We start from the raw sequence: 22,892 nt of genomic DNA, 5'->3' as shown, positions 1-22,892 counted from the left end.
CATTTCCTAACAAATGGGGCAATGTCATTTTTTCTGACAGCAGCATAGAATTCCATTGTGTACAAATACTACATCTTGTTGATCCATTCATCAACTGAGGGACATCTGGGTTGGTTCCATATCTTTGCTATGGTGAATAATGCTGCAATGAACATTGTTGTGCTAGTGGATTTAGTATGCCCTAGTTTCTGCATGGTTGGGTAAATGCCAAGTAGTAGAATTGCTGGGTCATAGGGAAGCTGTATGTGTAGCCTTTGGTTGGGATACAAATTTGTGTATCAAGGCAACATGATTTGAAGCTACACTTATGGATGACACGCCCAGGAGTAGAAGAGGTTGGGGGAGACTAAGACTGAGCCTTCTAAAGCTACAATCTCACAGCTGAGGAAAAGAACCCAAAGCCAGAAGTGTTTTTTATCACATGTGCCATAGTGAATCATCTTCCTCTTGTCCCTAATTCTGCCTTTTGAGTTGAACACATAGATAACACAGCTATACAAAATGCTTATCTGAAATTTGGTAAACATTTGTTTCAGCACAGTTAAAAACCTCCAGAAACTTATGCACAGTCTTCTTGTGCATTTGAGTTGACTGACATGAGTTAGACAAAATCCTTAATAATTATTTATTCACTCAAACGACAGTGGCAACAAATATGTGATGAAGTCTTAGCAGTTAGATCCAGAGCCCTGGTCAGCTCAAGTTCACTTTAGTTAGATATTCTGGGTGTTCCCAGTACTTTCTGCTGTATCATACCATTCAGTATCTAGTTGTGCATCTTTGGTCAATATTAGGATTGAGCATTCAGTTCAATCCATCTGCTTGTGTGCGTGAGGTGCAATCGGGGAGAGATAGAGGGATGGGTCCTAGGGCTTTAAGCCTCAGAGCCTGGGCACTGTTCTTAAGCTTTTGTGCTCAAACTTAGCATTGTACCACTTGAGCCACAACTCTGCTTCTGGCTTTTTTGGTAGCCAATTGGAAATAAAGAGTCTTACAGACTTTTCTGCCTGGACTGGCTTTGAACTGCAATCCTCAGATCTCAGCCTCCTAAGTAGCTTGGATTACAGGTGTGTGCCATCAGCACCCAACTGGTATCTGCTTCTTTTAAAAATTCAACATATGGCCAGGAGTTTGGCCTAGTGGTAGAGTGCCTGCCTAACATGCATGAAGACCCAGGTTCAATTCCTTGGTACCACAAACATAGAAAAAGCCAAAAGTGGTGCTGTGGCTCTAGTGGCAGAGCTGTAGCCTTGAGGAAAGCCTGAGGACAGCACTCAGGCCCTGAGTTCAAGCCCCAAGACTGGCAAAAGGAAAATCCAACGTATATAAAGTACTTATACACAGCTAGTATCTGATTATTTCTTTTATTGGTTGAAACTATATTAAATTCAAAGTTATAAACGATACCAGCATCAATTGCATTGACTGCAGTAAGATGTGAATTCTTCCTTTATGTTTCTCAATAAAATACAATTTTGATAAATTACCAAGGGAATGGCAGACAGGGATAACATTTCTTTGGGGAGTTTGTACTAGGTAAGGGCACTGGACTCTGAATGTTTTATGATAGATAAATGTAATTGATTTTGATAGTACTATCAAATATATGTTATGGGCTTCAAAAAGAAAACTGAAATCATGAAGACACTGAATAGAACTGACATGCAAACACAGGCACATATTTTGAAAGCTGGCACAGTGTGTTATCAATATAGCTGAAAATGCTAGTCTAGACCAACAGAAGTGCCTCGAAATAGCAGTAGTGCCCAACTGTCTATGCCATATGTCAGTAGAATTTATCCCGAAGGTATTCCAGCTGACTTCCTGGCCAGTACCCTACGTATCACATGATAATAATGGAGAGAGAAGTTACTAACAAATGATTCTAGGCTATAATGACTCCTCTAAGACCAAATGGACTTTGTAAAACTAGATTTGTATGAGAAAGAACAATAGCAAGAAATTCAAAAACTTTTGGCCCTAAGCCAAATAAATATGGTGTAGTCTAAACTGAAATAGTCTTTTTTAAAAAAAATCAACAGAATATTGAAAGTGATGTCAAGCAACGTGGAGCTGCTTTCTGCTGGGAGTGGGGAGGAACAGCCAAGATTAAGATGCAAGATGTACACAATGAGGAGCTCCTTCTGGCAGAAGCTTAGAGCCAACCAGAGGTCGGAGAAGCACAGGATACAGATTGCCTTCTCTGCAAAAGTAGCTGGCACTGTGGGTCTAATTAAAATCCCAACATGTGCATACTGCAGGGAGAACTGTAGACTAAAATTGCAACTGTGCACACTCATTTATTACCTACTAACCATCAGTGTGTTCCACTTCAAAGAATTCAAGACTGCACTCACTACTGTTCTTAGTAAAACAGCAGAGGTAGGCATTAATTCACTCCCTGAGTATGTACTCCCTGTCTCATGGTCATAGATGCTGGAGTTGTAGATGCAGAGATGAACAAGGGGTCTGTGCTCATGGAGGCTATTGTGGTCTATAGAGTGTACAGAGAACACTATACACATGGAGCAATGAGAAAGATGCTTTCAGATATGGACAGCAGGGAAGGCACAGGGTAATGGATGAAAGATTCGTGCAAGTGGATTGATAACAAATGTATTTTAGACAACTTTAACACAGCCTAAAACAACACTAAGTGGGCTTCAAAACAATAATGGGACAGGAGATTTAATAAATATCTTATTGGATTTTTTAAATGTTAGAACATACTTTTAAATAATGTTATTTTAATCTCTAATAAACCAGGAATAACCATATAACTGGGATTTGTAGTTTTGAGAGAGGAGAAAAAAATGCATAGAAATAATACAGTAATCAAAGGTATGGCTCAAAAATCCATGTGAATCTACATCTATGTGGTGAGCTCAGACACTGCATTCGGGAATAGACTTGATGTGGCCTCTGTTTGGGCCCAGGCTTTTATAATACATGTACCCTGACTTACCATGGTTCAACTTAGGATTTTATTATAATTGTATGATGTCATGGGACCAATGTTTAGGCAATAGAAACTGTACTTGGAATTTTGAACTTGGGTCTAATGGGATGTGGTGCAGTTCTCTCTTAATGCTGCACAGTAGTATGGGCCTAAGCTCCAGTCAGCCATGCCATCGTGAGTTAACCTGACTGCATGCTGTGTTGGTATATAGAACAGGTATAATGAATGCATTTCCCTCTTACAATAATTTTCACTTAAGACTGGCTTATTGGAATGCATTTCTATCCTAAGTTCAGGAACATCTGAGCAAAAGCTTGGTTATCCACTTCCCGCTGTAGACTTGTGTGGGAAGAAAAGGAATGAGCTGTATCTTTTCTATTATCCTATTCTCATGACACCCTTTCCCAATCCCACAGGACAGACAAGTGACTCAGAGGAAGTCTTTGCAATTTAAGAGTTTAGAAATATGAATGGACAGTCTAGTTCAGTGATTCTCAACCCTAATTATGTTTTTAAATGCCCCCTGGAGATGCAAGGAAGTAAGTCCATCCCACATCTCTAATTAAGCCATTGTTGGGGGGTTGGGCTTGGGCACTGGTATAGCATTAAAAGTTTCCCAAGTGATGCTAATATATGACCAGAGTTAAAAACCATTAGTCTGTTCAAAGGAATAGATTATCTAAAGAAATTTCATAATTCTCCATAGCCTGTAGGATAAAGCAGATTAGATTTTCATCATCTTAATGCGTTTCATAGGCTATCAGCTGCCATTTCCTTCGTTATTGCCTTAGAGATCAGAACTTATGGCTCTGTGGGTTAATTTAGAAGGACAGTTTTTCTCCTTCGTTCATCCCTCCCTCCCTATTCCCATCCTTCTTTCCTTCTTCCCTCTTTCTTCTGTGTTTTGTTGTCTTGAAGATGTATTTTCCTTCTAAAGCCTAATCTGGACATTGAGGACTTTCTTTAACCTATAAAGAATAGTCCATGGTAATTAAATTTAAAGCTTTATGTATGCATTATTCAGAAATGAAGATTTGCTTCTAAAAATTGAAGTTATAGTACAGACACATAAGTTTCTTCAGAAAGTGTAAGATTAAAGAAACTTGTAATTGGGGTTGGTGCAGAGAGAGGGAAAAAAGAACTAGACTAAGATAATTGCTGTAATTGAAGATAATTACATGCTTTGAGCCTACCGCCAGCCATGTGAGAGGGAGAAAAAAAAAGGAAATGAAGGAAATATGTTTCTGTATGAATAGTTCTGTCTTTATAAAAAGAGGCAAGCTTATTCATGGGGACAGAAAACCTTCCAAGCACTAAAATCTCTTAAAAGATTAGTACACAGTCACATAAAACTCTAGGGACACTACATGAGAACAATGAAGGCCATTGTTAATGGCAGTGTCATCAACAGTTTTTATCAATAATGCAGGTAAACAAACCATAACAGTTGGTTATATTGCTGTTGTATGAAAGCCACTTTTGTGACATTAATTACTTGATAGCTTCTGCTGCTGTTTCACATAGTCCACAGCTCGTGGCATAGGAACAATCTAGCCACACTCAAGAATGCTGTCTATCTGGTAAACAGAGGCAGGAGTAGGCCCTTAGTTTGTCTGGAAGCCACACCTAGTAGTAAACTAGGAGAAAAGGAGCTATAACAGCATTCTCTTAGGATATATGATGGCAAGGACTACCTTTTCCTAGATTACATTTTGGTTTTTGGTCTTGGATGGTTGGTTTGTTGCCCAGGCTGCCCATGAAATCTGGGCTCACTTAGACCTCTTCCTGCTGCTCCATCCTCCTGGGCACTGGAACTACAAGTCGGGCCACCACACCTGATTCCTAGATGAGTTCTTTTGGTGCTGAACACACATTTTGTCCAATTTTGTAAATATATTTTTGAAAAAAAAATTTATTACAGATTATAAGAAACACATACAGAGTGATCTTCCCAGATCAATTCCCACTGTAATATTTCCCAGAGCTTGCATTGGCAGGGTCACTATGACTGCACAACACTCAGCCCACACCTCTAAAGGGGGGCTCAGTACATCCATCTGTGCACAACACTGCCAGTTCCATTCACAGTCTCAGACAGAGGAGAGGGAACTCCTGACGTCATGTGAAAAATCTGAGTTCCCAAGCTTTAAATAAATCGTCCTGCTTTCAAGGTTCTTCATAAAGCCTTTCAGCTGACCAAGTTGGAACAGAGTGACTTGGTACTGTAGGAGAATGAGGCCAGCATTTTTTTATCCCAGTTCACGTGCCACACTCCCAATCTGGGAGGCCTTCCACTTCACCATCTGTCCCTCCCTCTCAGTGCAATGCTGCTAAAATGGCCCTTCTGGAAAAGGAACAAAAAACACAGAACAAAGCTGTAAGGAATGGGGGAAGGGATAGATTCCCCCCACCCCCGCCTTAGTATTAGTACTCATTGGACAAGCTTATTTGGGGCGGGGGGGGGGGGGGGACGGGGGAGTGATGGGGCTTGAACTCTGGCCTGAGCACTGTCCCTGAGCCACAGCCCCACTTCCCCTTTTCTAGTGATTAATCGGAAATAAGAGTCTCACGGCTTTGTATTGCCCAGGCTAGCTTTGAACCATGATCCTCAGATCTCAGCCTCCTGAGTAGCTAGGATTGCACGCGCGAGACACCGCCTGGCACATTAGGCAAGATTATTAATTCTCCGAATCTTTACTTTCTAAAGACAGTGGAAATTGGGATGAAGTGACCGCATTGACTGCTCGGATACAAAGCACTTTAAATTCAGTAAGAGAAGGGGAAAAGGGGACTATCTTTTTAATTGAATGAATTCATCATATTCTAAGCTCTTTTCCCACAACTCCTTAACATTGTGGTCTGTAATGGAACTTCCACATGTGATCCTTCTACTCCAAAAACACGATAAGATTAAAAGCCTAAAACTGTTTCTACTCAAAAGACTCTACATAAGCACAACCTTAACGCAACACCTCCATTTTACTTTGTGATTTGTAAGTAGAGAAAAGGGGAAATCTTGAGGGACAAGATGTGATTTCATTAGCTATTAAGACATTCACAATTGGATTTGTCTTGGTTCATTAGGTCTCATAATCACATTAGTGATGTGGCTTTGTGAGGAGCAGAGTCAGCCTTCCGGCTCCTTGTGGACTTCCCTGGACCTTCCCTCCCTCTATCTTCAGCTCCCAATGTGGGATTAGACTTTCCCTTTCCCAAAATGAACCAATGAACACTGTATAGGAGCCACATTCACCAAAAAAAAAAAAAAGTTTCCTCCCAACCTCTATGATGATTCCCCAATACTGTGTGGATTTTCAGTCATTCTGAAGGTTGGCTAAGATGAATGACTACCACTTTCTGGGGTTCCTGTTAGGCAGGTGACAACTAAGAAGCCCCACCGTGGAACTGAAGCTTTGCCTCAGTTCCATTGGCACCGTGAGGCTGTCTGTAGATCCTGAGACAAAGGCCTGTTCCTTTGTCTGGAGGTGGCACTTTAGCTGTTGGGCAGTGATAACAGGACAAGAACAGATTCCAAATCAGATAGCAAAGACAGGACCCACGTGTGTTCTTCAAAAGTTTTCTTTTGGATGCACCGTTTTGGAATCTCTTGGGATGCACATAAGAAATACAGATGTTTGAGGCCTGGACACCTCTAATCCTAGCTACTCAGAAGGCAGAGATCTGAGGACTGCCGTTCAAATCAAGCCCAGGTGCAAAAAGTCCAGGATACTCTTATCTCCATTAAAGGCCAGAAAACTGGAAGTAGTGCTGTGGCTCAAGTGGTAGAGCACTAGCCTTGAGTTGAAGAGCTTAGGGACAGCACCCAGGCCCAGAGTTCAGGCCCAGGTGCTCACACCTATAATCCTAACTCTGGAGGCTGAAACCTGAAGTACCAAAATTCGAAGCCAGCCCTGGCAGAAAAGTCTGTGAGACTCTATCTCCAGTTGATCAGCAACAACAAGAACAACAAAAAGCTGGACTGAAGATTTTGTTCAAGTGATAGAGCCCCAGCCATAAACAAGAAAGCCAGATGAGAGTTCAAGCCCTGGTACAGATTTTGTGTGCACGCGCATGTGTGTGTGTGTGTGTGTGTGTGTGTGTGTGTGTGTGTGTGTGTGTTCTTAGGCCCCATTCTTATCTGTCAGATGATCTGATGACCAGTCCTGGGCATGTTCCAGGTATCACCAGCAGGTCTGGGAGGAGGTAAGAGAGTAAAGGGTTCTTCATGGCACCTTTGCCTGGGAAGTAAGGTAACCGAATCCACTGAGGCCAAGAGGCAAGGGGTGGGTATTGGTGGAGGAACCCTCAGGCCATGTGGATCTCTGATGTGAATGCAGGCTGATTATTCAGTAGGCCCATACTCAAGTCTCTCACCAACAGCAATGGATCTGACGCTCTCTCTGGCTTGCCCACTCAAAGTGAGATGATCTTTTCTCCCAGACACATATCTCCTTGAAATGTTCCATATGGGCTTCTCTGTTTTAGAGACTTTTCCCCTCTCCAAATTATGAGCAGCCTTAGAGAGAACAAGTTTCTTTCAGAGACATGACACATTCCAACTGATATTTAATCCTGTGAGCTCCTGTGAGAATAGACTCCACAAATGTTACTATGCTAGCACACCTGGCTCCATGCACTACTTTTATTCACATAGTGTTATCTTCTCCATGTTGGACAAAGGAAGAAAGGGATACCAGAATATTAACACATACACACATGTACATACATATATCCATCCATCCCTGCATGCATGTGCTCATGCATACGAATACAAGTACATCGTTCCTCACTAAGTTCCCCAAGGTCAAGGCCAGCCACAATCAAGGTGAAAGCAGAAAGAAGTGACCTGAAAAGAAAAAGAAAACCAGGTTGATTTCCCCCTATCTTCCCTCCGACCAGCCTTTCCCTTCCTTTTCTTCAGCAGCTGATTTGGTCTGCTGCCAGTGGTTAATGCCTTCGTGTGATTTTCAGGGCTCAAGCTACCTACCTGCTTTTGTGACATGTGCTCTTCTAAGCTTAAATCTTAATTGCAAAGTGAAAGCAGTATTCTGCCCTTCAGAAGGGGGATTGGTGTTTGGGGGCTCTCTTTTTCATTATCCTTGGAACCCGGCCCACCCTGAGAGGCCAACTGACCCTGCTGCGATGGGCGTGTACATGTGGGACGTGGGCCTTTTCACCCTGTGAACATGCGAAGGCTGTCTTCAGAATCTGCCAGACACATTGAGGACAGTTCTCAGCTTGAAACCACATCAGTCCAAGGTCTCTGCAGCTGCCTGAGATTGCATGAGCCTCAGCCACCAAGTGAGGAAGCACAGAGCTACAGCGACAGAGGGAAAATGCCAGCTCTGATGCAATGTGGTGGGAGGGATGTCCCGCCCTGTCTGCAAGTCACAGTGAAATTCAACCTGGAGTTGTTCTCTGTTTTCAGCCAAAATGCATCTCTGTGGCTGGAATTTTGTTGTGAATAGTTTCATAATGGTTCATATGACCTCATGCTCAAGGTGTGATTAGCTGGATGGTGCTGCGTAGATGAGAGATGAGAGAGTAAAAATCTCATCAGAAGTATTAGTCCACAAATTCCCAAGAGACCCACACAAGGTTTAACACACAGCCCCTGTGTTCTGTTGTTCCTGTGTTGTTTTAAGACAGCTTAGGCTGGCCTGGAGCTTACTATTGATTGTCCTGCATCACCATCCCAAGTGCTGGGATTGTAATCATGTGACACCATACCCCACCCAAGCGTGTGTTCATGAGAAAGAGGCTATGCGGAACTCCTTGGTCTGAGTATGTTGATAGCACTGCCAGCATGAACTCAGTGTCTGTAAGGGCCATGGGGTGACTTCTGGCAAGGTACCGTCTCAAAAGGTTGTCACGATTTTTCCTTGTGGCATCCTTTTAGCTGGTGTGGCCTCGTCGGGGTTCCCCTGCTGTCAGAAAAGCTGAAATTATCCATACCATTGAGAATCTAAGGTTCTTGCAGGAGCAACATTGGCTTTGTGTACAAAGTCCTGAATTTTTGTTGCACATTTTGGGAATCACCAACCATGATTATAAAATGTTAGAAGCTGCAGCCAGAACGTCACTTCAGCAGTGATTACAGATCTTTTTCAGAAAGAGAAAGTGAAGCACAGAGAATGTGGGCAAGTTTCAAGCCACTCAATGGGAATGCATAGAGTAAATGCTAAATCTGGGCTAAATGGTGACAAGGGTTGCAATATAGACCAGTCTCTGCTATTTTCTCATACTCTGGAAATTAAGAAGGTCTTCAGATGCATGCTTCTAATCCCAATACTTGGAAGGCTGAAGCAAGCAGATCACAAGTTCAAAGCCAGCATAGCCTATGCAGGGAGACCCTGTCTCAAAACAGTAGTAACAGAAGGAATGTTCCTCAGATACAAGAGCTCTGACCTTATGGTCATATATACTTCAGGTAAGAGGTAGGTCAGGGATCTGGCTGCATCTCTCCATCCCTTGTTGGAAGGAAGACAAACATCTTACTGGTATAACTCAAGGCCATAACCTAGAAAACACATAACAGCCAGTTAGAAATACAGAACCCTTGGCCTCCTCCAAACTAGCTGAATCTGAATCTACACCTTAACAGGATCTCTGGATCATCTGTGAGCCTATTAAAGTGAGAGAAGCACCAATCTAAGGATAGTCTTCTGTAATTACAGATTACATCTGTCACCAGAATTGTTCAAATAGACATTGCTGGAGCCGGGTGGCTTGTGACATTAATCCTAACTACTTGAGAAGCTGAGATCAGGAGAATCACAGTTCAAGGCCAGAACAGTTATCTCCAAAATAAACAAAGGTCTAGCCAGGCACAGTGGCTCACACCTGTAATCCTAGCTACTCCGGAGGCTGAGATCTGAGGATCAAGGTTCAAAGCCAGCCCAGACACAAAAGGACCTGAGACTCTTTATCTCTAAATAACCTTTAGAAAACGGGACTTGACCGTAGGGCCCAGGCCCAGTTCAAGCCCCATGACCCACAAAAAAAGGTCTAGAAGTATAGTTCAAGTGGTAGAGAACCAGCCAAGCAAGCATGAATCCCTGAGTACAAGCCCTAGATGGCAGGAAGAAGAAAGAGGAGGTGGGGGGCGGAGGGGAGGAGCAGGAAACAAACCACAGCCTAGGGTTTCCACATATTCCCATCAATCTAGTCTCTTTCGAAACATTTCCCCACATCTGTGTAGGCAATTACACCCTTAAGTAATATGTTTCTGTGTTTGGAGAATTTGTGGGTTTGTCTTTGTTTCTTTCTTAAGAATGAAGAAGTATTTTTTTCTGGCTCTTTCATAATATAAATATTTCTTGGGGCCAGATACAGTGGCAAATGCCTATAATCTCAGCTACTAGGATGCAGAGGCAGCAGGCGCTCAAGTTCTAAGCCAGCCCAGGCAAAGTTAGTAAGATTCTACCTCAAAAACAAGATAAAAGTAAAAGGATGGGAAGAAGCAAAGCTCAGGTGATAGAATACTTACCTAACATGCAGGAGACCATAGAGTTCAATCCCGTTACGGGAAAGGAAAAAAAAAAACCTTAAATATAAGGATAACTATGATGTATTAGCCATCAGATGATAAATTGAGCTGCATTCTTGCCAGTGCCTGGATTAAATATTAAATGAGCAGCACCCACAACCTAACCCATTAGGGTGGTGTTGACCTAATTGCCCTGTCACAGAATGAACAGGTGTTACAAACAGAATACCTCAGCTGGCATTTCTGTGTGAGTGACTTGTTGTCTGCTCTTCAGCTCTTTCCTATTATCAGAAAAGCATTTTTGATACACGGCTTCCTGAGTAGCACAAGGTCTTTGCACAAAGAAGCTAGATGGAGCTGGGTACCATGGCTCATTCCTGCTAGCTACGTAGAACTAGGGGATTGAGATTTGAAGCTAGCCGGGGAAGAGAAGTCTTCTTCAAGACTCCATCTCTGATTAACCAGCAAAAACCCAAGCAGAGGCCATGATTCAAGTGGTAGAACATCAGCTGAGCAAATATAAGGCCCTGAGTTCAAATATAGTACTAGAGGAAAAAAAAATCCCAGTGGTAGTGGTGACAGAGTGGAGCATTTGTAACCATCCCTTTCCAATGTATTCAAATACATGTCACCTTTTTCATGAACCATGAAAGATGGGAGGGAAGGGTACTGATGTCCAGGAGTGCATTTCTGAGCCTTTCTCAACAAAGAAACCCAGGTTGGTTTTTGTCTGAGTCTTATTATTTTGATAGAGACATAACTGAATCGTTGAGCCACAAAAGCCAAATAAAAACAGTGCAAAGTAATGCTTAGCCGAGTGTGACTGTCAGTAGTGCTGGTCTCAGGAAGCGGGCCTGTGTGTAAACACCATATCCATCAGAGCAGCTGCTGGGCCAGGGCCTGTAAATCCTCCTAGCCCTGCAAAGACAGTTGTGATTAATGCATGGCTGGGCATTCATGTAGGCCAAATGAATGAGAGCAGTCATCCTGGTCTCTAGTGGCAGAGCTTGCTGTGGGGTAGGGAAGCAGACACCTCTAGGAAGATGAAGTGGCTCCCTGCTTCTCACCCATCCACTGCTGTCCAACACAGGTCAGGCCCCTGGAACACAGAGCAGGGCGGCACTTAGAGGAGAAAGTGTTGTTATTGTTTGCATTACTCAAAGCTTTCATTGCTGAATCCATAAAAAGCATTCAATGATTCCTATCCCTAAATCTGAGTGTAATAAGATTAAATAAAATAGTGTCTGAAAAGTGGCTAGTGAACAAATACATGATGCGGGAAGAAAGAAAATCTGACGCCCAAATTGCATAGCTGAGAACATGTCTCTGCTCAAGTGCAAGTCTCAGGCTCTGACCAGAATGCACACAATATGTACTTCTACAAAGATCAAGCTTTTATACTACACAGTGGAAGTGTATATTCTTTCAACCACTATAGAAAGCATTATGGCTGCTCTTCAAAAGACTCAACATAGAGCTCCCCTATGACTCAGCAATCCCACTCCTTGGCATTTACCCAAACGTCCAGAATCAAGAGCATACTAAACCCACTAGCACAATGATGTTCATTACAGCGCTATTTACCATAGCAAAGATATGGAACCAACCCAGATGTCCCTCAGTAGATGATTGGTTCAAGAAGATGTGCTATTTATACACAATGAAATTCTATGCTGCCATCAGAAAGAATGACATTTCCCCATTTGTAAAGAAATGGAAAGACTTGGAAAAATCATATTAAGTGAAGTAAGCCAGACTTAAAGGAACATAGGCTCAATGGTTTCCCTCATTTGTAATAATTAGTACACACCCAGAACTCTCCTAGCAGAGGATTACAATAACACAAAACCTAGATACATAAGGCCATATAGGATGAGGCTAAATGACAGGATCTCCAGGATATGGAAACAAGAGCGTTATCTTGTGTGATTGTTGTTCTTAATGTTCTATGTTATTTCTCTTCTCCTTTGTTGCCCTTTGGTTAATCTCATATTGTTACTGTATCTGACTTTGTTACCTGGTATATTGTATATATGTTTATTTGTTTATTTGAAATAGGAAAGGGAAGGAGGGAAACAAGATGATTGGGAGAGGGTTAGGAGAGGGAAATGGGGGCAAAAACATGAGAAGGGATATCAATGTGTGAGAAGTAATGCACCAACTATCTGGCAAATGTAACTGTAACCCTTCTATACATTACCTTGACAAAAAATTTTTAAGTTTTTTTTTTAAAGATCAAGCTTTTACATTAATAATTCACACTAACTCTTCCTGGCTTTCTTGAAAACTGACCCTTGGAAATTGGCCTTCAAATCACAATATGAGGAAAACAACCTTAGTAGTCATTCTTTCCCTTCTCTATCAAGGCCATTGGACTTTTGATTTTTTTCTGGAGGTAAAAAAAAAAAATAAAATAACTGGGCTTTGATAAACAACCAACTATATGCTCTCTTATGCAAGTTTAATGTATTCTCGAGGACAAGTGACAATTACACACATCCCATCCCCAAATGGTCCCGTTTCATGTTTCCTGAGAGGCCTGATAGGTTGGTGTGTTGGGAAGTAATCAGGTTGTGCTGACAGATGGCTGAGAGGATTTGTGGGGCCTCTGAGGACCAGAACCTGGCTCTGCCCTGAACAGAGAGTTTGAGTGTATGTCCCTGAGGCCTGGCCAGGCTAGGTCTTCCAGGTGACATCGTCATGTACAGTGGTATTGTAGTCACCGTACATAAAGTAATTTTGCCTTGGAGTTTTCCACCACCTCCTTATCTTTGGATGGTATTTTTTTTCTTTTTTCTTTGGATGAGGGAATTCAGAGGTACTAGGGTGAGAAAATAGGTACCAGAATTAGGTGAAGTCCAAACACTGTAGAATATTTTAGGCCCTTGATTCGGTAAGGAACAATGTGTACATCCCTGTGGTGACCGTGTGATATGGGAGGAAAGCCTTTGTACCTTATCAAGGTGGACTCAAAAGTATATTTATACCACAGACCTGGTATCCTCTCATTCTGTGAAGCAGGCTTTGTCCGGTCAGCCTGTGCCTCCCCCAATAAACTCCCGAAACAAGGCTTCTCCACCAGAGAGAAGATGGCTCCTCCGCCATCGTTCAACATGGTTGCTTAATTTGTAGCCCTTGAAAGGATCCTTTGACCCCACTGTTCCCCTACCTTGTAATGATCAGGAAGGAGCAATTCCCGTGGGTTGGGGACTTCACCTTTATTTTGTCCATGGGGGAGAGGGGACGTGGGGGTGTCATGACAATCAGTGGAGGTTGTTTCTATCATCCTTAATTATAGGCTGATTAGGACAGCTGTAAAGTGGTAATGACTATCATTACTGACCTAAATCGGCTTCAGAGGAAGTGCAGAGTGTCTGTCTCACAAGCTAATCTAGCTAGCCATCCAGCTCTGCCCAGGTATTATCTATAGAACTGGCTGTGATCAGAGCACCTACCTGAGCCCGAGGACATTTGGGTGAAGAAGGAAATAACTGCCATGTCCTGGTGTGCACCTTTCATTAATTTTATCTGGGATTTCTTTTCTTTCCTGTTGGAATTGATTTGGGCAGTTGATAGTCCCAGCTAATGAAGACAATTAAAATGCCAAACCTAAGACACAAACAAGAATAATTGAGTGCCTCTCCTTGAGAAAGGAGCCTGCTCATGGAGGCTGAGACTAGCATTATACTGCCACCTTGTGGTTAAACATAGCTCCTGCTTTTTAAGTAAAGGGCCAGTGGTTTTATGAATGGTGGTAGTCAATTGAATCACTAATGTAATAAAGTCATAGAATGAATGAATTTTTTTGCCAGTCCTGGGGCTAGAACTCAGGGCCTGGACACTGTCCTTGGGCTTTTTCAAGACTAGCATTCTACAACTTGAGCCACAGCATTACTTCCGGCTTTTTCTCTGTATGTTATGGAGGAATCAAACCAAGGTCTTTGTATGCTAGGCAGGCACTCTACCACTAGGCTATGCTCCCGGCCCAGAATGAATGAATTTTAAAGAATAAAAATAGATTATGGAGATGTCCATTAAAAATTAGAAATCAAGTCCACTTCTGTAAGGATCCCCCACAGGGGTCACGTAGGTGCAAGCACTAACCTTTCTCAGGGTCAAGGATAAGCTTCCAAGAAAACTGAATGTTATGTAGACCTAGAGGCTGGAAGGAACTCCACCATCTCTTTCAAGCAATCCCTCCCAGTTTAGTATTACTAAAAAGTCTCCAGCCATGATTTCATATCCGTGCAGCCAATAATGAAGACTCTTGTAAAATGAAAAGAATGGTGGATAATTATTAAGCTACATTCTAATTGCATGAATATTACCATATTCTGTGTCTCCTCTTAGTAGAGCATTCAAGTGCCATGGTATAATGTTGACCTCAAAAAGAGTATTTGTAATTATGGTCTGACAACTCTGTGTGTGTGTGTGTGTGTGTGTGTGTGTGTGTGTGTGTGTGTGTGTGTGTGTACTGGGGCTTGAACTGAATGCTTCACATTCTAATCAGATGTTTTTTTCTCAAGGTTGGCACTCTACCACCTCAGCCACAGCTCCATTTCCAGGTTTTCATGGTTATAAAATAAGAGTCTCTCAGACTTAGCCCCGGTGCTGGTGGCTCAGGCTTATAATCCTAGCTACTCAGAAGGCTGAGATCTGAGGATCTCTGTTCAAAGCCAGCCAATGGCACTAAAGTCCATGAGACTCTTATCTCAAGTTAATCACTAGAAAACTGTAAGTAGTGCTGTGGCTCGCTGGTAGAGCTCAGGGACAATGCCCAGGCCTAGAGTTCAGGCCCTAGGACCAAACAAAAAACAAAACAAAAAACAATTTCACAGGGGTTGGGAGTTTGGCCTAGTAGTAGAGTGCTTGCCTAGCATGCAAAAAGACCTGGGTTCGATTCCTCAGTACCATATACATAGAAAAGAAAAAAATAGTCTCACAGACTTTCCTGCTCAGGCTGACATTGAACCACGATCTGCAGATCTCAGCCCCCTGAGTAAGTTGGATTATAGGCATGAACCACCTCACCATTGCTAGGTAAAAACTGAACTAGTTTATGGGGCAGGGAGCATGGCCAAGTGGTAGAGTGCTTGCCTAGCATTCATGGAGCCTTGGATTCAATTCTTTGGTACGACATACACAGAAAAAGGCAGAAGTAGTGCTGTGGCTCAAGTGGTAGAGTGCTACCCTTGAAGCACAAGGAGAGTTCTCAGGCCCTGAGTCGAAAAGAAGGAAGAGGAGGAGGAGGAGGAAGAAGAAGAAGTAGAAGAGGAGGAGGAGGAGGAGGAGGAGGAGGAGGAGGAGGAGGAGGAAGAAGAAGAAGAAGAAGAAGAAGAAGAAGAAGAAGAAGAAGAAGAAGAAGAAGGAGACCTGAACTAGTTTTAACAGAGTTTTTTAATTTCAAATACATAATATCCACTGCCCGCCCCCACCCTTATAAAGCCCAAGAGCCATACGTATGCACCTGCACTGCAGTCCAACTGCATTGCACACAGGGAGATGGCAGGAGACAGTTTGGGCTGTATTGTAGGTGAGCAATCAAAATGTAAAGACTATCCAGAGGAGGAAGAGGCAGCGGAATTTTACAAAGCAATCTAGGAAGAAATGGTCCAAGAGAGAAGTGGAGCAGATCACCCCACCCAAGAGACCTGCTTAAGAACTTCATCTTCTCATCTTCACATACACACACACACACACACTGCCAAGCCCCAGGGGTCTGGCACATTGTAGCTGCCGCAGAGGCCTCTGCCCTGGGGGTCCCTGGCACCACTCACCCCCACTGCTGTGGCGTGGCTCCTGCACAGGCATACTGTGAAGCATCCAAGGAAGAGGTCCTCCACGCCGTGGGACACACTGGACCTCCCTCAGAAACCTCGCCCACCCCACCATCCTCTTCACTGTGAGATTTTTGTCTGCTGTGAGAACAAAACTTTCAGGGAAAGTATATTTGTCAGTAAGTGCAGAAAGTTCTAATTGAAAGGGAGTAAGCTGGCAGTTTTCACACCATTTTTTCCAACCGTTCAGTGGCTTATAATAATCCCCTTTCATGCTTCTTCCTGGCACTGTCCTAATAGATTGGCACCCCGCATGTTTCATTCTCTTCCATCAGTCTCATCATGCAGAAAGAAAAAGGAAAGTTAGGAAACCTGTGGAGACATGGAGAGACAGACAGAGATCCCAAAGCAGGCTCGCTGGTGAGCTCTGCCTCTGACTAATCTAAGAACTTAGCTCTTCGTGCACTAGTCTCACTGGATTAATCTGCTATGTGAATGCAAGAAATAGGTCCATGCAGAGGGTTACTCTTTTGTCTGAAATTTCTAAAACATCCCATGGTTTGGTTCCAGGCATGAAAACTCATTTTATGTATTTCCATGGGTCATTAAGATTTAACTGCTTTCTTGAATGTATTTTAATAACTGGTTCTGGTGACAAGGTGTAGAGTCTGTTTAAAGTGAATGATTCTTTGCATCAACAAGTCAGAAGATGAGACTTTTCATTCAGTTATAGCTGCAACCAATAGAAACCAGTTGACTGTTTATCACTACATTCCTGGCCGTCTCCTCAGGCATCATATATAAGCAAACAGGGGGAAAGCAGTTGGATGTTGCACAGGAAGTTCTGATCTATGTATTGTAGAGCGGTGGTGGGAACTGTCCTACTTCATCTCCCATAGTTCTCTCTTTATGCACCATAGATAAAATTTCTCTATCTTTAACTTTTTATTTTTTTCTTCGACCTTGAATATTGGAATAAATGTGACCATTTTTCCTCTGGAGAAAATGTGATCACCTGGAACTGTCTTTGCTGAAATGGTTTGTACTTGCTCTTTTAGTCACACCTTGGTTTGTCACTTAGACACCTGCGTGTAAGAAAGCAGGGATGGCTGCACAGCCTCAGGACTGTCATTGAAGCAAATGAAAATGTAAACCTCAGTAGCTGGGTTATGGTTTGTTTTCTTAAGATTACAATTTTATTTTCTTCCTTTCTGCGTAAGCTCTAGACTGTGTGTATATATGTGCATGTGTGTGTCTGTGTCTGTGTTTGTACATGTACCCCCAATACTGGAGCTTGAATTCAGAGACTGGCTGTCCCTAAGCTTTTTAAAATAGTGACTCTCAAACGTTAGCCTCCTGGGAAGCCTAGAATCACAGATAGGAGCTGCCAGAACTTAGCTGAGACTTTTCTTTTAAGAGAGATAAGGCTAAGCTGCCCATTCTCATTTATTAGCATCATAGCTAGAGCAGAAAGCAGCAGTCCCAGTAAGCCAGAGCTTCCTGGAGGAAATAAGAGCCCCAAGCTTTGGAGTGCAGAGGGATGCATGTACCTTTCCTGACCACTGAGCTCTTGCGATGCTTGAGGCAAGTGATTTCTCTGCTGGATTCAGCTTCCATGTCTATGAAACATAGACTGGCAGTGCTTTCCACATGATGGTAGTAATTAAATGTGGAAAGCATTTAGAGTTCCTGGCACATACAAGTATTAAAAATAGCTCTTATTTATTACTTAGGATATATTCCTAGCATGTCTTTCCAGCCATTAATTTGAAAATGCATTTATTCAATACTCACAGCAAACAGCTCAATGAAAATAAAGTTGTGTGGCTAACTGTGGGCAGGCAAACAGAGGGGCAATCTACTTCATTGTATTGACTTGTATTGACCCTAAACTTTCTTTTGGGGGGGGGCGATTTTTTTTATTGTAATTAGTAAAAGGGTTACATGATATTTGCCAGATAGAAGGTGCATTAATTCACATACATTGATACCCTTTCACATGTCTTGGTACCCGTTTCCCTCCCACACCCCCCACCCGTCTTGGTTTTCCCCCCTTCCCTATCAAATTTCAAATATCCAAATACAAATAAATTCAATATATCAGATAACAAAGTGAGATACTATACCAATATGAGATAACCAAGGGACAGCAAAGGAGATGAGAGACAACATAGTACATTAAGGACAACAATCATTCATTATATGGCTTTTGTTTCAATATCCTGGAGGTCCTTTCAATTAGCTTCGCATTATATGTCCTTATGTATCAAGATTTTGCTCTATTGCAAATCTCTGCTAGTAGAGCCGAAGGTTTCTACTGATTATGACGAATGAGGGAAACCACTGAGCCTAAGTTCCTTTGAGTCTGGCTTACTTCACTTAATATGATTTTTTCTAAGTCTTTCCATTTCCTAACAAATGGGGAAAATGTCATTCTTTCTGACAGCAGCATAGAATTCCATTGTGTATAAATACCACAACTTGTTGATCCACTCATCAACTGAGGGACATCTAGGTTGTTTCCATATCTTTGCTATGGTGAATAGTGCTGCAATGAACATTGTTGTGCTAGTGGGTTTAGTATGTCCTTGTTTCTGGGTGGTTGGGTAAATGCCAAGTAGTGGAATTGCTGAGTCATAGGGGAGCTCTATGTTTAGCCTTTTGAGGAACTGCCATACTGCTTTCCATAGTGGTTGAATGAGTTTGCACTCCCACCAACAGTGTAGTAGTGATCCCTCCTGGCCACATCCCCTCCAGCATCTGTTGTCATTTGTTTTCCTGATCCTGGCCATTCTAGCTGGAGTGAGGTGGAATCTTAGAGTTGTTTTGATTTGCATTTCTTTTATGACCAGAGATGTTGAGCATTTCTTCATGTGTCTATAGGCCATTTTTGTTTCTTCTTCAGAGAAGACTCTCTTTGGCCCATTTTTTAATGGGATGGTTGTTACTTTGGAGGTTGGTTTTGGAGTGATTCAATTTTTTGAGTTGTTGATATATTTTAGATATGAGGCCTTTGTCCGTTGTTTGGTTGGTGAAGATCTTCTCCCACTCTGTAGGCTTCCTGATTAGTTTACTAGCTATGTCCTTTGCCATACAAAAGCTCTGCAGTTTAATGCAGTCCCACTTATCCAGCCTTTCTCTGATTTGTTGTGATTCTTGGTCCTTATTAAGAAAGTTTCGACCTGTGCCAAGGAGGCCTAGTGTATCTCCTATTCTTTCCTGTAGAGTTTTCAGTGTGTCAGCTTTTACCTCCAGGTCTTTGATCCATTTGGAGTTAATTCTAGTGCAAGGTGACAAAGAAGGATCCAACTTTAGTTTTCTGCAGGTGCTTAACCAGTTCTGCCAGCACAACTTGTTGAAGAGGCTGTCTTTCTTCCATTCTATTTTTTTGGCTCCCTTGTCAAAGATTAGGTGGCCATAGGTCTGTGGTTTAATATCTGGGTCCTCAGTTCTATTCCATTGGTCTTCAGGCCTGTTCCTGTGCCAGTACCAAGCTATTTTGAGAATTATAGCTCTGTAATAGAGTCTAAAGTTTGGAATTGAAATTCCTCCAGCGCTGTTCTTTCTGCTAAGAAGTGTTTTTACTATACGGGGTCTTTTATTATTCCATATGAAATTTTGGATTGCCTCTTCTATTTCTTTAAAGAATGACATTGGTGACCCTAAACTTTCTAAGAGGAAAGGGACTTGGATAGCTTAAGGGGTCAGCGATGACAGTAAGGCACAGATAAGGAATTGCATGTTTGCAAAAGCTATATAAAAATGTTTTGTTTTGATAATTTAAAAGAAATGGACCTATATAAACATGTATTTACTTGCCTCAGAATAATTGGGATCCTTATTTGAAGACATTTAGAATCCATCCCCTAGTAAGCATAACTGCTCACCATCTGAGTCAAGCCAAACAGAGCAAAAAATGTTGATAATACCCTCACCTCAATGCATAGCTGAGTATACTCACACACCCTTTTCATCCCAGGTATTCAGGAGGCGGAGATCAAGAAGATCATGGCTTTAGCCAACAGGAAAATAAAAAAAAAGTATTAAGACCATACAGAAAAAGCTCAACAGAAAAAAAGCTCTCAACAGAAAAAGCTGGGTGTGGTGGCACACGCCTGCCATCCTAGCTATAGCAAAAAGTCTGAGGATTGCAATCCAGGACAGCTTGAGGACTAAAGGGAGACCCTATCTAAAAAATAACCAGAACACAAAGGACTGGCAAAGTAGCTAAAGAAATAGAGCTCCTGCCTAGCAAACAGGAAGCCCTGAATTCTAACTCCAAATAAAAATAAAATAAGTAATTTATCCTCCAAACATAGCAATATGGTAAGATAAGCATTGTTCCAAATACTGTTAGGCACTGGTGCTTTCCCACTTGACATGTTTACACCTGACCATGAAGGGAAAGTAACCACAGAAGGGAATGGCCCAGAGCCAGCACAATCGCATCTGCTTCCTGCACACGCCTCCCTGACTTTGCTCTGAGACCTTATGCTCCCCAACCCTGGGAATCTAATTACAGGTTGAATATTTCTTATCTAAAACCCAAGGGGTTGGGATTTTGTCGGATTTTGCAAAACCTTTGCAGACCTGTAATGGAGTATCTTTTGGAAGGGGCCTAAATCTGGACATAAAATTCCTTTCATATTCACCTTCTGCACACAGCCTGACAATTTTTTTTTCCGGTGGGGGGGGCGCTTTGTTTTTTGGGCACTGGAGAGAAGCATTTGATGGGGCTAACACCAGCGGTGACAGATGGGGCAGCCAGGAGTATATCTCCTGGAGAAAGTGAGCTGGCTGGACTTGGGCATGCATTTTGACCTACCTGTCACTCGAAGTCAGGTGTGGGCATTTCCACTTGTGGCATCATGCCAGTACTCAGAAAGATAGGATTTGGGGTCAATTTAGATCTTAGATTTTTTAATTAGGAATACTCACTCCATTTCTTCCAGGTTCTGGCGCCTTTACAATGCTCTGCTTGCTTTGCAGGAGGACCCAGCCCTCCATCCCTATGCAGCCACCTTTGAAGTACTGACTCCCTCCATCATCGGTGCCATTTCCTGCTGTCATCATGGGACCTGCAGAGAGTGTGCTGAGCCATGGGCAGGTGCAGACCATCCTGTGTGCGAGTTTGGCAGCTGCCGCCATGTTCTTCCTCATCGCCTTCCTCATCTTCCTGTGCTCTAGTTGTGACAGGTGAGAGCCAGTTAGTTATAGACAAAACCCTACTGCACAGATATTTGCAGACTCCTAAATTCAAATTACTTTAGGTCGCTCTGTTGGCAAAGGGTCTCTTCACTAAATAAGTAGAAATGTCTACTGTGTTTGCTGGGGAAGGATTAAGAAAACCTTCCTATATTTTTAACTCAGAATGAATTTTTTTGGCAGTGCTAGGTTTTTCACTCAGAGCCTTGCACTTAGTGGGTAAGTGCTCTGCCACTATGCCATGCTTCCAGCCCTGTTTTGTGCTAATTCTTTTTGAGATAGGATCTCCTTCCTGTCTGAATACATGCCTAGACCATGCTCCTCCTGTCTTTCCTCTCCCACCATAGCAGTGACGCAAGGCACATGCCACCACACTCAGCTTCTTCCTGTTGGAGGGAGCCCCATGGATGTTTCCTTCCAGGCTGACCTGGGAAATTAAAATGTGTGATTTAAAACTGAAGTTTCCCATTCATTTTCCTAGAAGAGAATAATGTTATATGTAAAATCATTATCAGTGCCTTTTTCTTTCTTTTAGAATTATGCTGTCTCTCTTCTCTGTCTCGTGCAAAATATCACGTACTGCCTCCCTTTAAAAATAAAGATGTCTTTATTCAGAAAAAAAGAAAATTGGGGTTATCGGGGGTGATTTCTTAGTAACAGTTGTGATTTCAGTCACACCTGTGTTGCATGCAGCCTTCTGGGATGGGCCATGTTATTTCATGCTCCTGGGGACCCACCTCAATCTAGCTGTCCTCTTATTTTCAGAACAAACTGGACAAGTGCCATTTAAAAATCTGTCAGGAGGCAGGGAGTGGTGGCTCACACCTGTAATCCTAGCTACTCAAGAGGCTGAGATCTGAAGATCAAGTTTCAAACACAGTCTGGGCACTAAAGACTGTCAGACTTATCTCCAATTAACTTCTAGAAAATGGGAAATAATGCTGTAGCTCAAGGGGTAGGGTGGTAGCCTTGAGCTGAAGAGCTCAGGGACAGCGCCCAGTCCAGAGTTCAAGCTCCATGACCCACAAAAAAAACCTTTCTGGAGAAGAAAATCCAGACTCTCAGACCCCATATAGGCTCCTACCTAGAATGGAGCCAGGTCTCCATAGCTAGGCAGGTCCAATGGCTATGAAAAGGAGACAGAGGTGACCATACTACTGGCCCTCTCAGGTCTGGAAGGATCTACTGCTGAAATTTCTGATACTGCCACGAGGTGTCACTCTTGTCTCATACACAGAATAAATTGGTATACACCCAAAGGCTTTGTGGATTGGCCTGACTGAAAACTTTCTATTTTCTTTTTTTTTTTTTTTAACTTTCTATTTTCATTTGACTTTTCCATAAACTAGAAGTATATATGACTCATCCTAAGAGAGGTACTATTACTGACATGCCAAAATTTGTATTTTTCTTTGTTCCATAACAGTGTGTGATTTAAATGAAGAGATGAAATAATTGTTTG

General features: G+C 42.5%; 1 protein-coding gene across 1 annotated transcript in view; it reads left to right on the top strand.

The window, feature by feature from the left end:
• Nucleotides 1–22,892, top strand: part of Pag1 (phosphoprotein membrane anchor with glycosphingolipid microdomains 1) — a 59,331-nt gene that overhangs the window by 20,308 nt on the left and 16,131 nt on the right. Inside the window, exon 2 of the mRNA XM_090338990.1 lies at nt 21,215–21,421. Within this exon, the coding sequence (XP_090195116.1) occupies nt 21,297–21,421 (125 nt within the window). The 5' untranslated portion in view covers nt 21,215–21,296. The remainder of the gene's footprint in view (nt 1–21,214; nt 21,422–22,892) is intronic.

Source organism: Megascapheus bottae, chromosome 9 (genome assembly GCF_031878675.1).
Source record: "Megascapheus bottae isolate mThoBot1 chromosome 9, mThoBot2.hap1, whole genome shotgun sequence".
Classification (NCBI taxonomy): Eukaryota; Metazoa; Chordata; class Mammalia; order Rodentia; family Geomyidae; genus Megascapheus; species Megascapheus bottae.
This window is presented reverse-complemented; position numbering and strand designations above follow the sequence as displayed.